Source organism: Raphanus sativus, chromosome 5 (genome assembly GCF_000801105.2).
Source record: "Raphanus sativus cultivar WK10039 chromosome 5, ASM80110v3, whole genome shotgun sequence".
Taxonomy (NCBI): domain Eukaryota; kingdom Viridiplantae; phylum Streptophyta; class Magnoliopsida; order Brassicales; family Brassicaceae; genus Raphanus; species Raphanus sativus.
Genome location: NC_079515.1, coordinates 35,970,895 through 35,987,457, shown reverse-complemented (window position 1 = coordinate 35,987,457; position 16,563 = coordinate 35,970,895). Strand labels below are relative to the sequence as shown.

The 16,563-nt window shown below is 35.1% G+C and overlaps 3 protein-coding genes and 1 pseudogene across 3 annotated transcripts; 1 reads left to right on the top strand and 3 right to left on the bottom strand.

Annotated features, from left to right (window-relative positions):
• Positions 1–1,406: 1,406 nt before the first annotated feature.
• LOC108835891 (protein DMR6-LIKE OXYGENASE 1-like) lies at positions 1,407–2,967 on the bottom strand. The gene is made up of 3 exons (XM_057010908.1): positions 2,419–2,967; positions 1,984–2,311; positions 1,407–1,805 (listed from the first exon to the last, which is right to left on the bottom strand). The coding sequence occupies exons 1-3, from the start codon at positions 2,892–2,894 to the stop codon at positions 1,548–1,550; spliced, it is 1,062 nt and encodes a 353-aa protein (XP_056866888.1). The 5' UTR covers positions 2,895–2,967; the 3' UTR covers positions 1,407–1,547.
• A 4,207-nt stretch (positions 2,968–7,174) lies between these two features.
• LOC108835896 (pollen-specific leucine-rich repeat extensin-like protein 1) lies at positions 7,175–10,566 on the bottom strand. The gene has a single exon (XM_056985606.1). It carries the CDS (start codon positions 10,539–10,541, stop codon positions 7,413–7,415), a length of 3,129 nt encoding a protein of 1,042 aa, XP_056841586.1. The 5' UTR covers positions 10,542–10,566; the 3' UTR covers positions 7,175–7,412.
• Positions 10,567–11,073: 507 nt separating this feature from the next.
• Positions 11,074–12,238, top strand: LOC108835892 (methyl jasmonate esterase 1-like; annotated as a pseudogene).
• Positions 12,239–12,817: 579 nt separating this feature from the next.
• On the bottom strand, positions 12,818–13,276 carry LOC108835895 (uncharacterized). Its single transcript, XM_018609114.2, has one exon. The coding sequence runs from the start codon at positions 13,125–13,127 to the stop codon at positions 12,939–12,941; it is 189 nt and encodes a 62-aa protein (XP_018464616.1). The 5' UTR covers positions 13,128–13,276; the 3' UTR covers positions 12,818–12,938.
• Positions 13,277–16,563: the final 3,287 nt, after the last annotated feature.

The window sequence follows — 16,563 nt, the reverse complement described above, 5'->3', positions numbered from 1 at the left end:
AAGATACGTACTATTGAGTATCTTTCTCTTGCTCTTGCTGTAAAAACGAAAAAAAAAAAATCTTTCTCTTGCTGTGTTCATCAATCCCCACCACTCTTATGTTCTACACTCCAGTATTTATCATTCATCCAAACCTCGTAGTATAGATATAGTCGTTCTAATTCGATATTTTAGACATTGCATGTGTTTATCTTAGAAAAAATGAGAAGTAATATAAAATATTTCATCCTCTATTGTTAAAAAACTCGTATTATCTTTGAAGTAATAATGGAAACGCTACTTTGGTAGGCATCGTGTCGTACATACTCTTCACATGCCTCCCTAAAAACTAAACAATAAAAAATACTAGCTTACATAATTGAAAAATAAAAGTTTTTGTACCGAATTGCTTGTATGCTATGTCCTACATGTAAGCTGTAATATTAATGCAGCCTTGGAGGATAGCGTTCAAGTGGGCGTACATCCAATGGAGTTGTGTAGAGTGACAAGGTTCTGAACATATTGGTTTCAAACTCAAGTTTCTATTTATTGTTTTTCATAGAATAAGCAGAAAAAAAAAGTTCAAGAATAAGAAGGAAAATAAAGTAATTAGGCTACAGAAAAATTGGTAATGTATATATGTGAGAATGATGTCAAATAATTAGATATATGGATACTAATATATATACAGTAAAATATATGACAATCGTAATTTTAGTCTGCCAAATTATTTTTTGATGTCATAATCTTATGTCAAATCATCACAATAAACCAAGAGCAACCCCAACGATGAAAAAAACTCAATCGAGGTTGTTAATTGCTTTATATTTATATTTTAACACATTTTATTTATGTAATTAAATTTTTATTTTCTTTGAAATGGTCAAACCACTTAAGAGTTCGCATGAGTTTCTTGCATATTATGTGGTATGCTCTTCTCCAATTTTGTTATTTTTTATATACCAGCGATGGAGGTGCTCTCTTAGAGTGTAAACATAATTAGTACAATTTTAATATCTCTTTGTGCTCTATGTTCTGTAAATTTGTGGGTGAGTGCTTCTGTAATTATTATAAAATAAACACAATACATCTCAACTACATATTGATATAGAAGGTAAGCACATGAGTCTTGCTCATTGACATTATTAGGAAATGTTGTGCTAATAAACATAGTAAGATTACTTAAGCGGCCTTGAAATGATCAATCTGGATGCTCTCACCTTGGAGCTTTTTGTAATCACTTCTGTTTCTCGCAGCAAAGAACTTGCCCCAATTGTACTTTTTGTAACAAGGCGGGTTGTCTTCGGTTATAAACTCCTCCAATGGCTCAATGTTATTTTTTATATACCAGCGATGGAGGTGCTCTCTTAGAGTGTAAACATAATTAGTACAATTTTAATATCTCTTTGTGCTCTATGTTCTGTAAATTTGTGGGGTGAGTGCTTCTGTAATTATTATAAAATAAACACAATACATCTCAACTACATATTGATATAGAAGGTAAGCACATGAGTCTTGCTCATTGACATTATTAGGAAATGTTGTGCTAATAAACATAGTAAGATTACTTAAGCGGCCTTGAAATGATCAATCTGGATGCTCTCACCTTGGAGCTTTTTGTAATCACTTCTGTTTCTCGCAGCAAAGAACTTGCCCCAATTGTACTTTTTGTAACAAGGCGGGTTGTCTTCGGTTATAAACTCCTCCAATGGCTCAATGTTGACTTCATGGGATGGAAACAGGAAGAATGGCATTGAGAATCTCTCTTTGCTTGAATTCACTACCACTCTATGTTCTGCACTCCAATATTTGTCATTTGTCCATACCTACTCCACACGATAAATAATGACCAAGTTAAATTAGACCCCCAAAATTTTTCGAATTAATATATATACACATAGACCTATAAACTGTTAAAAGTTTTTTTTATTAAATTGTTTAAGGCCTCTAAAATGTCAGGGTCAGCGCCCTTCAATATAAATTCAAAGTTCATGTTTTTTTTACCTGCATGCAGTTGCCAATGTTAATGATGAAAGCATCAGGGTTTGGTTTCACCGAGATCCATTGTCCATCCGATCTACGGCTCACTTGTAACCCACCCACATTATCTTGGGCCAAGACGGTTATAACTCCTGCGTCTGCGTGGCGTCCAACGCCTAATGCTAGCTCCGGGTTCGGGCAAGGAGGGTAATGGTTAAACCTCAAAAAGCTTGTTTGGTCATTGAAGTACCCCGTAAACCGATCACCAGGTAGACCCAAGCTAATGGAGATAAGTTCCAAAAGCTTGAAAGCTAGCTTCTCAACTTCTCTTGCATATTCTTGGCATGTCTCCCTACCAAACATGATTAATATTTTAATTAAATTACACATAATTGGTTCCTAGTTAGGCCCAATGGGCCTTAATTAAACACTTGTTTAAAGCGTGTTTTAAATGATCACCTAAAGTCGGAAGGGTTTTGAGGCCACGGGTTAGTCAGCTTCCTGAGCTCGGTGTCTTCCGGCACGGTAGACGCCGGAACCGTCGTCGAGTCCTGTAAAAAAAAATCGAAAATCTCTTTCCAGTCTCTAACGTTTTTGGTATGTTCTCCGTCGTGATAACCCATAGGGTTCACTTCATCTCTTTTCACTCTTCTCTTCTCCTCCAATGGTAAACTGAAAAAATCCGCCATCGTCTTCTCCACCCGACTCTTTAAGTCCAACGACAATCCATGGTTGGTCACCTGGAAAAAACCCCATCTCATGCATGCTTCTGCAATCTCTGTCGTGAGCGCTGTCTTGTCGGAGTGTGGGTCCTGGAGAGAAGAGAGGTCGATGGTCGGGATCTCTTTGGAAACAATGTAGTCATCGGAGTGTTTGAGATGAGTTTTGGGTCTGTGTTCTGGAGCTTGGATAAAAGCTTCGTCGAGTACTCCCATGGTGGTTTTTTTCTTTGCGGTGATTCTTATGTTATCTTTTTAAGGCTTTGGAGATATCTGATGATTCTTGTGGTGCATGCGGTTGGGTTGGTTTTATAGGAAGATGTCACGTGTAACTTCGTGTGTATCGAAAACAAAACGCTTTTATTGGTAGAATGAATGTAGACACGTTTTTGTGAACAATTAACTTTTTTTATCACATGAGGTTAATTAGGAATTACAGTCATGCCAGTTGTTGAAAGAGGACCAAAATAAGCCGAAGATGTATGTAGACGGAGTATATTCATAAAGTTCATGAGCGTTTTATATAGACTATAGATGCCCCTTCTACAAAAAAAATTGACCATTTTTTTATTTATTTTTGCAACAAAATTTCAACCATTACAAAAGGAGAGGAGGATTAGTTCACAAGAAAATAGCTTTGAATCTAGACGGAATCTTGGAAGGGTGGAGAATCTGATATACGCAAGTCAAATCTTATTGGATACTTGGATCTCGATCCGAAGTCATATATATTTGCCAAAAAAAGAACAAAGAATGAGGACTTCAAACAGAACAGATATATCGTTTCCGAATAAACTCGGTCTCTCACACATTATTGCATTAAGGGCTTACATCATAGCTTTGGTAATAAAAAGTAGACACATAGTACATATGCTCTTAAGTTATACAATTTTGAAGTTATTGATTTGAATGTTTTAAATCGGACTTCAAGTTTTTAACAATCGATTCTGTTTCTGCTGACATAAAACTTGCGCTTATTCTTTTGTATCGTGGAGGGTTTTCAGGACTCACTCTTCTAATGGCTTCGCTTCCACATCATGTGATGACATCAAGAAGAATGCTATTATCTTTCTCATATTGTGTTCACCAATCACCACCGCTCTATGTTCTAGCACACTCCAATACTTATCATTTATCATTCATCCGTACCTAGTTGGCCTAGTAGTATAGATATAGTCGTTATAATTCGATATTTTATATTGCATGTTTAAGTTGCCCAAAAAAAAAATTGCATGTTTATATCTTAGAAAACTGGGAATTAATATCAATAATTTAATCTCCATTGCAATGAAATGAGTTCTAAAGGCCTGACTGCTAGCTTTTCAGCGTTTCTTACATACTCTTCACATGCCTCCCTGAAACTAAATAAGAAAAAAGAGATTTAACTTACATAGTTGAAATTGTATATAAATGTAATTTCTTTTATACCGAATTGCTTGTATGATATGTCCTACATGTAAGTTGTAATATTAATGCAGCCTTGGAAGATAGCGTTCACGTGCCTCCAATATAGTTGTGCAAAGTGATCAGATTCTGATCATATTGGTTTCGAACTTTAGTTTCATTTATTGTTTTCATAGAATAAGTAGAGGAAACAAATTCAAGAATAGTTTACAAAAAAAAAAACAAATTCAAGAATAAGAAGGAAAATATAGTAATTCGGCTACAGAAACTGAGTAATGTATATTAGTATATATGTGAGACTGGTGATTGCATACTATGCTATAGAACAGCATTAACAATAAAATGATATTTAGTTTTATTGATATGAGGTTCACACGATTTTAGTAATTTAATATTTAGTTTTAAGCTAAAGTTATTTTTCATTTTTTTCAAATTTAGAAAACATAGTTTTTACTTTTTCAAAGACAGATATGTGTATTCATATTTAATTATTTAATAATATTATGGACTAATACTTTTTTATTTTATTTTATAAAAACTATTATTATTATCGACTTAATATGTTTACTAATTATTTTAAATAGTAAAAGAAAAAAGGAAAATAGTCTATTTATAAAACAAAATATTTTCATGTTTTAAGATAACCAATATCTAATTATATAAAATAAAATTTATATAGAAGATAAATATTAATGGTTTTTTGATATAAAACTGAATAAACCAAAAAAACCGACTATATAAACCGAAACACACCAAAGTATATATGATTTTAATATGTTAACTATATTTATAAATCAAAATACAAAAAAAACTGAAAAAAACAGACTGAACTAGAATCGGATTGAACACCCTATAAAGTTTTCATAATTCTAGTACATTGAATTAAGTGTTTCTTTTCTACATCGTCTAAATAGAGTTTTGAAATAAAAAATATAAGAAAAGAAATTTTATTATAAAGTACTAATTGATTTATGAAACAAATGTATACGAGCGAAAAAGATAATTTATAATATGTGTATTACAAAATTTTATTATAACTACTATAACAATTAAAATAGAACAAAACATTAAAAATGTAAAATAATTATATCCCTTAAAAGTCTTCTAAAGGATAAAATATATGATAAAAATGAAACACAAATTGTTAATTTAATATTAAATAACTATTTTCAAATATTTGGTAAATTTAAAATATATTTTTATTATTGTCTCAATTACTATTATTGGTTCGTACAGCGATTTTTTTTTTGTCAACGTTCGTATAGCGATTTAAACCTTAACTAGATTCTGACCCGCCCTTAAAAGGGCGGGTATATTTTTTGTTTTAATTTTAATTTTCATATTTGTGTGTGTGTTTTATGGTTATATTTGTGAATAAGTCTTAATCAAAATACATTTTATTGAATAATTGCAATTTAAAATTGATCTGGTATACATTCGGTTAGGATTGGGTTGCGGGTTAAACCTGGTTCGCTGACCCGTCAACCTGCGGATTTCAATTTCTTTTGGTCAAAAAGTCTGATCCGCATAATCCGCAAAAAATAATTTTATATTTGCTCCGCTTAATTTTGCGGTTATCGGGAGATTATATTTTTTTGACCCGCCTTAAAAGGGCGGATATATTTTTTGTTTTATATCTTCTTAATTAGAAATTTAATTTTTATATTTTTGTTCTAAGTCATATTTTTGATTTTAGTCATATTTGTGATTTTCTTGGTATAATATTTCTCCTAAATGGTTAATAAGAGGTTTTAATCTATTTTATTAAAATAGTTGAACCACACCTATATCTATAAAAAATTATAACTATAAAATGACTATAAAAAACTGAAACATAAAATTAAAATTTTCAGAAAAATTTTAAACAAAAAATATTTCCGCCCTTTGAAAGGGCATGTCATAATCTAGTAATAATATTAAATAGGAATACTAATTTACTTTTTTTATTAATAACTTATAATAGTTTTATATTTTTTAAGATTTAAAACTTAATTTTATAATAATTTTAAAATATTTTTGAACACGCAAAATTCTTACATTTGCACTGAACAGGCAAGCTATTATATGTTGATAAAATAATCGTTTAAAATAACCGAATTTATATGTACATATTAGTCAACCATGTAGATATTTATTATCAGATGCTGAATACATTTTATAACTGTCGAATACTATATGTGTATAATACGAAAGTGGTTGCGAGAATATTGGCACTAAAGGGGAAGTTACAAAATTCAATATTATTAATCTATTCAATCAATATTATTTCTGTAACTAAAATAAATAAATAATTGGACATAAATTTGCATCAATTGGTCATGTTGAAGAATTAATAGAATAGATATTATAAAAAGAAATATTAGTGCCCCCGATCCGGATTATAATAATCTAAACCGGATAATCAAAAAATCATTTAAAGCGGATTCAGCTCGTCATTTCTCATAATCACAATCACAAATTCATCTGATTAAACGAGTTCACCAATAACCAGAGGAATATTGAGGTCACTTCCTGTAAACAATGTTTCAGATCATCGTCTTCACAATCTCTTGAAGAAAGAATAAACATTGGATATTTGAAATAAACTTTAAATACTTTTTTTTCAAATCTCTAACGTTCTTTTGTGTTCTCCATTATGATATCCTACCGAGTTCAACTTGTCTCTATTCACCTTTATCTTCTTTTCGATAGGCAAATTGAAAAACGCCTACACATCCTTCACACACTTGCTTGTGTCGCAAGGTACACAATGATTGATCACCTGAAAATAATCCTTTTCACATCCATCACCAGTCTATGAGATCATATTTTGGATATCCTCAGGGTCGTCACGCAAGAGAACGATCATAGGTACTCTTTGGGTTGGTTATGGATATAACTGGTATGAAAAAGTTGCTTATGAGAAATCCAATCAACGATAAAAATCAATTTGACGTCTACTCTTAAATTAACGATTAGCAATCTACTAAACAAGAAAGTTAATTCTTTTAATTTCTCAATTGAATTTTGATTTATAAGTTGAAAAATTATTGATGTTTTGTAGATATAAAGCAATGCGAAAATTATTGATAAATTACTGTAGAAAAGAGAAACAAATGAACTCATAGGTCAAAACACAAATATAGTGAAAAAGGTAAACAAGTAAGATAAAGCCACAAAGAATAAGATGAATTTACACTATAAAATACAATACTGATTACAATTCATTTTGGAAATTTCACAAGTTCATCTACTTACCAAATACAATGGTTATTTGCAATTTTTTTGTGTTCAGATTTGATTAGTTGGAAAATCTTAAAACCAAAATGAAAAATATTAAAAATTGTTGGTTTAGTAACCGGGAAACATTGGTGGTGGTGGTGATGCATATTGGAACCCAATATTTGGTGGAAGGATGAAATCATCATCACCGTCATTATTTTTCGGTGGCGGTGATGTTATAACTGGTGGTTGTGCTTCTCTTGTTGATGGTGATGGTGCTTCGATTTGTTCTTGTGAAGGAACTGGGGATGTATCTGGTTGGGAAAGTGGAGTTGGAGTATGACTCGGCTCGGATACTGGTGCCGGAGCGGGTGACGATTTGAACACTGGTGAATGATCATATTCTGATGGTGCTTCTACGGTTTTAGAGTCTGGAGTTGGAGCTTGAACTGTTGATGAATCTTCTTCTATTTCTGATGAAGGTGTTGGAGCGGGTGACGATTTGAACACCGGTGAATGGTCTGATTCTGATGGTGTTTCGATGGTCTCAGAGTCCGGAGTTGGGGCTTGAACTGGTGATGAAGCTTCTTCTATTTCTGGTGAAGGTGTTGGAGCGGGTGATGATTTAAACACTGGTGAATGATCTGATTCTGATGGTGCTTCGACGGTTTCAGACTCTGGAGTTGGAGCTTGAACTGGTGATGATGCTTCTTCTATTTCTTGTGAAGGTGCTGGAGTGGGTGATGACTTGAACACTGGTGAATGATCTGATTCTGATGGTGTTTCGACGGTTTCAGACTCTGAAGTTGGAGCTTGAACTGGTGATGATGCTTCTTCTATTTCTTGTGAAGGTGCTGGAGCGGGTGACGATTTGAACACTGGTGAATGATCTGATTCTGATGGTATTTCGACGGTTTCAGAGTATGGAGTTGGAGCTTGAACTGGTGATGACTCTTTTTCTATTTCTGATGAAGGTGTTGGAGCATTTGTCATTGGAGATGTTGCTGGTGGTAGAGACGTTATTGGTTCTGGTGTCGGTGAAAAAGTTAGAGGAGGAGAATATATAGGTGATGGAGGTGGTGGAGTGTAGACTGGAGGAGGTGGAGAATACATCGGAGGTGGTGGAGAGTGAACTGGTGGTGGTGGTGGAGAGTGGACTGGTGGAGGTGGTGGAGGAGAGTAGATAGGTGCAGGTGGTGGTGGAGAGAAAACTGGTGGGGGTGGTGGTGGAGAATGGACTGGCGGAGGAGGAGAATGGACTGGTGGTGGTGGAGAGTGAACTGGTGGTGGTGGGGAATGGACTGGCGGAGGAGGAGAATGGACTGGTGGTGGTGGTGGTGAATGGACTGGTGGGGGAGGAGAGTGGACTGGTGGTGGTGGAGAGTGAACCGGTGGTGGTGGTGGTGAAAGAACTGGTGGAGGAGGAGAGTATACCGGAGGTGGTGGCGGATAAACTGGTGGTGGAGGAGGTGAAAATATAGGAGGCGGAGGGGAATGAACTGGTGGTGGTGGAGGAGAATGAACTGGAGGAGGAGGGGAAAATACAAGAGGTGGTGGTGGTGGAGAGTGTACTGGTGATGATTGTGGTGTTTCTTCTGTTGACGGTGGTTGAGGACGACGCTTTTTTATTGGAGATGCCTCATAAGGATCATCTGTGACCGGTGATTCAATTGGCGGTGACATAATTTTTGGTGATTGTTCATGCTTAGGTGACTCTTCAGGTTTTGGCATATCTGGTTTAAGAGATTCCTCTTGTTTTGGTGGTTGTTTCTTAGGTGACTCTTGTTTTGGTGACTCATTCTTAGGCTCTGGCTGTTCTGGTTTCGGTGAATCATGTTTGGGTGTTTCTGGTTTAGAAAACTCTTGTTTCGGTGACTCCGGCTTAGGCACTTTTGGTTTAGAAAGTTCTGTCACAGGTTTTGGACTAGGTTGTTGTGGTTTGGGAGATTCATTTGGATTTGGTTTAGATGGTTCTTCTAATTTTGGTGTATTAATCTCCGGTTTATGCTCTGGTGTTTCTGGTGGATTAGGTGTTGGATTTGATCCTCCTCCTCCGCCACCACCGGCACACTTGTCCTTGCTGCAATCCACAGGATGACTAACCACTGGCAAACATTCTTTAGCCGACTTTTGCTGTGGTCTGTTTTGTAAGCAATTGTTTGTATCATCAAACTGTTTATCTTGACTTGTCCCAGGTACACAACTTTGCGCTTCTCCATTGAAGAAGTTATAAGAAAATGTAAAATTCGATAACTTTGGCAACTTGCACATACTGTCCGTAACAAATCCTGTGAGCTTATTGTATGAGAAATCCATTTGTTCCACATTAGCTAAGAGTGACAAGCTTGACGGTAAATTTCCAACAAATCCATTTTTGCTCGCATCAAATACAGTCACATTGTTCAACGATCCAATCTCGTTAGGGAAACAACCGCTCAAGTTATTCCCTATAAACACAATCTCGTTGAGATTCTTCATCTTACCAATGGTTTTTGGGATGCAACCGCTGAATTTATTATGTGCAAAAGTCACGACGGAAGCAGTCGATTTACCGATTGTCTCAGGGATGATCGACTCGAATCTATTGTTGTTCAAGAAAATAGCATCGAGATCCTTATCGAAGATCTCTGGTGGCAGTTTCCCTTCAAAATTATTGTATCTTACGTCAAGGAACTTCAAAGATGGCCAAGAGAGGGCAACTATCGGAAACGGACCAACAAAACGATTGTTGCTCACATCGAATTCATACATTAACGTCAGTTTTGACATGCTTTTTGGAATAACTCCGCAGAATCTGTTGGAATTAATATGAAACAAGGCGACGTCGGTCAACAGACCTAGTTCATGAGGCAAATATCCAGCTATATCTGCATGGTTCAGATCAATTCCCGCCACAACCATCATGCTTGGATCATCAAGTGCTGGCGCGCAGAACACACCTTTGTAAGAACACACGTTTGTACCAACCCAATTAACTGATGTGTTGAAGGGATCAGAGTATATTGCCTTTTTCCAAGCTTGAAGGGCAACGTAAGCTCTCTTGAGTCGGTTGTTAGAAAATTTGAGGTCTACATCTACTTCATATTCTATATCGTCGAGAAGATTATCATTCTCCGGTAAAGTTAAAAGCTGACGTTTTGTGAGAAATGAAGCTTCTTCATCGGTGAGAGCAGTTGTAGAATTTATGATAGTTAAAATGATTAAAAAGAACAGGAGAAGGAAGCAGCCATAAGGCTTCTCCATTGTTTTTCGATTCATGGTGATGAAAAACCTTGGAGATGGCTCATTGACTTGCTTAATAAATGAATGTTGCGGAGATAAAGCCTATAATGAAAGAAAAAGGCAAACAGAAACCACCAATTATTTTTTTCTAATTTTAGCAAAACGAAAATAATACAGGCTAATGTTTTCAAGGATGCAAAAATAGCAAACTATTGTAGCTAATATAGAACTTGTTGACGTTTTTAGAAGTTTTGTTTGTTTTAGCACATTGAGAATCTGAACGATTGAGACTTTTACAGACTGGAAAAAAAAAGAGTAAAAGCTCTTTCTTATTGTCGTGGAAATTACGTTTGCGTTTTGAACTCTTGGAAACGTTAAACATATATAAAGAATATTGTTACTTAGAATTGCTGGTACTATAGGTAATTTATTCGTCAGCATGATGAGGCAAAGTAAACTAATGGAAGTAAAACATCAAAATCCGTTCACATATATATACGAATTATAGTATAGCAATAATAGTCTTCATAACTAAAAGAAAATTTTCAAGGAGCAAATCAACAAGGCCATGACAACATGGCCTAGCTCACTCACTTGGTTATCATAAAAGTCTTCACTATTGTTAAATTTGTCAACCTTGTTATCTAGCTGTACTATCTAATTGTTTTGTAGAGGCAACATTTGTTCATCACAACCTCTCAATAACTTGAGAGAAATGGAGAGCAAAATAAACTAACACTTGGCCCTAATTCATGTTATCTTGGTCAGCCTATATATTGGGCCGTTGGTGAGTCTAATGGAAACTCTAACTGAGGATGAAAAGTGATTCTTGTGGCACATGGTTTAGGGGGGATGGCTTTTTCCAAGGCCATGGAGATATTCATGATAAGATTCATATGGCTATCTTAGTCACTGCCCTAATGCCTGGCCTTGACCTTCAATTACACCGTGCTTTCTTAAGGGGTATGCTACTAATTACATAAATTTCACTTTTAGAGGGATTGATCGTTTTGTTCTAAATAATTATCCCTTTTTAACACGTGTTTATATTTTCCTTCAACAATTCTAAACATTCTGTAAAGTTGGCGAGGTGGCAAGCTCCACAACTGGATTCGAAGTTTATATTTGGAAATGGGCCTCATAAACCTCCTACAGTTTTCATTGAAGGCCAATTTTAAATGTATGGTCTTATTAGTTCTAAGAGCAAAACAAACACAAATTTTATCAATAACTATTTGATTCTCATTCTTTTAAACCGAGAAATTATGAACCTTAGATCCATAATTTTCTCAGATCTGGAATCAATTTTAGAAATTCTGATGTAAATAATAACTCTTTATACCATGAAAAGTTTGAACTCGGAATACAAGAAAACAAACAGCTCACACTATCTCATCAACACTGTCAATATCACTTTTTCTGTAACGCTTATATTTGAAGGACGTGGAACTGGCGGGATTATTAGTTCCACCACAACGATTATTCAGCAATGAAAATATAGATACAAGTTTTGTGCTCACGCCCGAGAGATTCGGGTTGGTTAATCGGATCTTTGTACTGTCCGATAAAGAAAGGACACTGGTGAAAGAGTTTCAGTTCTGGATGATCAAGAACAACCCTCCTAACCACGTGGAGCATATCCAGGATTCTTTCATATGGTCAATTGGTCATTATTTCTAAGCCCGTTAGATCTCGGTGACTGTCTTTTATCTTTGGCTAAAAAGTTCGCTTGAAAAATATGACATTTCGATTCATCATTTTTTGGATCAATGATCCTTATGGTTATCAATGCTACTGTTCGAATATTGCCAGCATATTTATATTTTTGTAACACCACTCTGCGATTTGTTTGACTTTTCAACGTTAGCAACTCCAACTAAATTTTACATAAAGCTAACCAACCTAAGTTCACCACTTTAATTAGCATGCCATTATAGAATATAGAAGATTAAAATATAACGTATCAAAATTTAATACCGATAAAAATACTCTGTTTTATTTTGGAAAATCTATATGAAACTAATGATTTTTCTAAAAAATATTGTAAATTAAATTGAAATAAACTAACTTCATCAACCTATCATGGTTACATTTTTCATATGAGTCCTGCTTTTGTGTCAATAATGCAAAACATTTCAATGATAAAGATTTATTTTTGAAAAACATTTCAATGATAGATTAACAATATTTTAAGGCTTATTGCATATTAGTATATGATAACGAGTATATAGTTTATTAACTGCAATTATTTTTCAAAGGTGTGACCTTCAAAGGATCTTAAAACTGAGTAGTACTCACAAATTTTATTCATCTTTTAACTCTGAATGATTCTTTTAATTAAACTTATACACAAATCAGCAACTTCCAAAACGCCACATGGCACGAGAGCTACTAACTTTAACGAGGTCAAAACCAAAAAAAAAAAAAAAAAACTCATCCCATGAATCCAACAAGAGGAATGGGAACGTTGGCGTAACTGTTACGGCGACCGTCGTGAACTACCGGAACCGCAGGCTGAGGAGGCTTACAGAAAGCTTCTTCTAATGATTCAGCCACGGTGGCGACAAAAACGACTGCCATCTTCACTAACACGATGCAAAACTCCAGCTTTTGAGACACCATACTGTGTTTAATTTGTAGGAGAGAAGTAAAAATGTATGATTCGCTTCTTTGGTTTGTTTTTGCGCTTTTGAGGTATGTGTTCCTTCACTCCATCTTTCCGCGTATTGAGAGAACTCTTATCTTTGTGAATTGTGGGTCTTACTTGTGAAAGCGGAGTTATATTTATACACATTCACGTCGAGGCATACAATGATAAATATAATAATTGGTCGACTAATATGCCACTCGGCGTTTGTTTGTTTTTTTGGTCAAATCCACTCGGCGTTTGTTTCTCTAACAACATTTCTCAGATGATGCTTTATTATTATTTTTTTTTTTTGACTAATCAGATGATGCTTTATTGTAGTTTGGTTTATCCGAAGAGCCAATATTCGTTGGGGGCATTTCTTTACTTACATATGTGTAAATATATATCTTAACGTTATTATTAATGCTTAGTGGCGTCTATATATTGTATATATGTGCAAGCAAGTATTGCTTTCTTTTACTTATCCTAGATATGAGCATGCAAAGAAGGGTTGTAACTTGTACGTGCGATTGAAATAGGAATACGAACATAAATCCAAATTCGATCACAAAAAAAAAAAAAAATATTATCGCTAAGAACTAGGATATTCATCAACCATAATTAGCTAAACTAATATCCTGAATCTAAAATCAGAAAGCTTTTCCGATAATTAACTTTTCCTGAAGTCTACAACTTGGTTGCTGTATGGTTTACGATTCGAATAAAGAGATCGTTTAAAAGATTCATGTTCACGTATATATATTTCTCAAAAGAAAAACATGTTTACTATGCAAGCGTTGGTGGCCTAGTGGTCCCAGCAAATCTTCTCACACATGACTACTCGAGGTCGCCAGTTCGATACTCGGGGACAGCAGGATGGTACTATGCCTCTCCAAATAAATCCTTCCTCATACGAGTAGGGGCAAGCGGTGTATACCAACCGTAGGTCCAAGTCGGAGGGATTTCCCCATACGAGTAGGGGCAAGCGGAATATACATTAATCCGTAGGTCCAAGCCGGAGGGGAGGGATTTCCTGGATTTGGGGCCGCGCAAGCGGTGGGGCTAGTCACTATAAAAAGTTAACCCTAAACAGTTTTTTAACCGGGCTTCGTAGCCTGGTGGTAATGGAACCTCGGCTGAGGTGCCCGCCACCCAGCTTCAAAACCCGGCCACAGCGATTTAACATCCTTACTGCTGGGGCGCTGGACCCCTTCAGGGGATATTTGGGAAAGTGGCTGCCCAGACACCAGAGATATCAAAAAAAAAAAAAAAAAAAAACATGTTTATGATATAATCCACGTGAAAATATTATTCAATAACATACGGGGTTTGTTGACTATGGATCAGTATGGAAATTCCGCACCAATAGGACACGAGGACATGAAGACAATTTGATGTTGTTTTTTTATAGGAACTTATATAAATAGTTTGATTAACCTGCATGGATATATAATATTTCAAATTTCTTTTCTTGACATTCATACAACAAAACTTGTATAAATGAAATACTTACAATGTCGAAAAAAAAAATACTTACAAAACTTCTCATGTTCCCCTAGTGTAAAGCTGACTAAGATCTTGTTTATTATATACATACATATACATCACATGATGTAAGTTGATACATTATTATGGGGAATCAAATGGTTCTCATTACAAAAAGATCAAAAAGTGTTTTGATTATAAAGTGCATCCGATAATGATTATTAACTATTTCTTTATCCTAGAATGATTGGAGGTTTTTTATTACATAAAGTAAAATGTGGATAAGTCGTTAATTTTGAGATACTTGCAAATAACAAGATGAGTACTGCCAAACACTATGTTCGTCCTAATTCATATTCAAATCTCATCCAAAACCAACTTTAAAACAAATAGTTTTATTTCACTGTCCCCAAGTTTTTACAGACCTAGCTAAAACAATCCAGTACTAATTAAACCTGTAAGAAGTAGGGGTTATAATCTGTAAATAACAAAACAAAGATTGGGTGAGTTAAAAGTATGATTAACCTCGGTCTCTTAATTTATGATTTGACATTTTTTTTTTGGTTAAAAGACGGTTTTTATATCTTTTATCCGAAACTAAGAAACCCAATTAAGAAATCGGGGTTAATCATGGTAACTCCGGTCTAAATTAAAATGCCATTTACTTTATGGGACTGAAATGAAAATCAATAGAATAGTCTGGTGGGACGTACCACCAAACTCAAAAGATGCGCAAATGAGAAAAATGATTTAAGGAGATTGTTGCTACTTGCTAGGAGTATCTAAACTAATATTGTTTCATAAACTTTAAGCTTCAAGCTTAACTAAACAAATCACCAAAATTAGCTAACCATATGTTCAAGAGACCATGAGACACATGCCACGTGTTTTCGTGGTAGCTGTTGAAGTTCATCCTAGATTTATCTTTCAAGACAAATATATTATTGACATTGTGTCCAAGTGGTTATTTTAAAGGATTGTACCTAAGAAAAGTAGAAAACATTTATAAAAATAGTGCAGTTAGCAACTCAGAATACAGATTCGGATTAGTGCAAATAGAACTAGTGTATCCCCGAATCCAACTATGATTTGCTGAGCTGTTGCAGCTCCTTTCCTTTCTTCTTTGTGGGCGGACTGAGAAGGGCCCGTATACCGTACGTATCCCTCCGGTGATTGTCATTCTGTCTTCCCTTTCCTTCCGGGTTGTCTGGGACTGGCTTCAATGTACAGCTTATGCCGGCTATAGACTACGCCTCTATTCATCCTTCGTTCGTGATCACTCCCAACAATCACTTCACTGGCTAACAGTTAGTTAGAAAGTGTTTCGGCTAAGGCTTATAGAACTCATTTCACTCCGGTTATAGCTGAAAGTGGCTTTGTTCTTATCGTTCAGTGGTCACTCGTCTATAGGTAAGTAAAGAAGGGATTCCTTGGCCTTGGTAAAGGTGTACACTATCAATGACAGTGTAGCGAATGCCATTTGCAGATTCTAATACCAACATGCTGACTGGATCAACAAAAGTGGGAAATCACTTAAAGTTTTAGATTTTGTTTGATTTAGTTGTTGCTTTGGCTGAGCGTCAAATTGTTCGTGTGTAACAAAGGTCAACATATGAAATGATCAGAAATTTGGTGTCTGCTTAATTAAATCGAATTTAGAATATATTGTTAAGTAATCATATCCTTTTTCTCTCTAGGCAAGCCTTAAGTTTTTTTTTACTGGTGGTCACCGTTGTTGTGTTCCAAAACCACAATGTTCGTCAGGTTTATACTTCCATTTGCTTTTCGTTTTTTTAAGTTTTTGTTTTAAAGATTTTAAAGAATTTTCAAAAATAGATTATGTAGATTTTCAGATCTGAAGTTAATGGCTTAGATGGTAGCGGTGTGGGCGTATCTTTATTGTATATATGTGTAAGTAAGTATGTTTTTTTTTTTGATCGAAAG

What these genes read in the sequence shown, in the direction of transcription:
- LOC108835895 (XM_018609114.2), bottom strand. Translation starts at nt 13,127, where the DNA reads ATGGTGTCTCAAAAGCTGGAGTTTTGCATCGTGTTAGTGAAGATGGCA.
- LOC108835891 (XM_057010908.1), bottom strand. Translation starts at nt 2,894, where the DNA reads ATGGGAGTACTCGACGAAGCTTTTATCCAAGCTCCAGAACACAGACCC. An exon ending in CAAAACCCTTCCGACTTTAG is followed by an intron (nt 2,312 to 2,418) that starts GTGATCATTTAA and finishes CATGTTTGGTAG; the next exon opens with GGAGACATGCCAAGAATATG. An exon ending in ACATTGGCAACTGCATGCAG is followed by an intron (nt 1,806 to 1,983) that starts GTAAAAAAAACA and finishes CGTGTGGAGTAG; the next exon opens with GTATGGACAAATGACAAATA.
- LOC108835896 (XM_056985606.1), bottom strand. Translation starts at nt 10,541, where the DNA reads ATGAATCGAAAAACAATGGAGAAGCCTTATGGCTGCTTCCTTCTCCTG.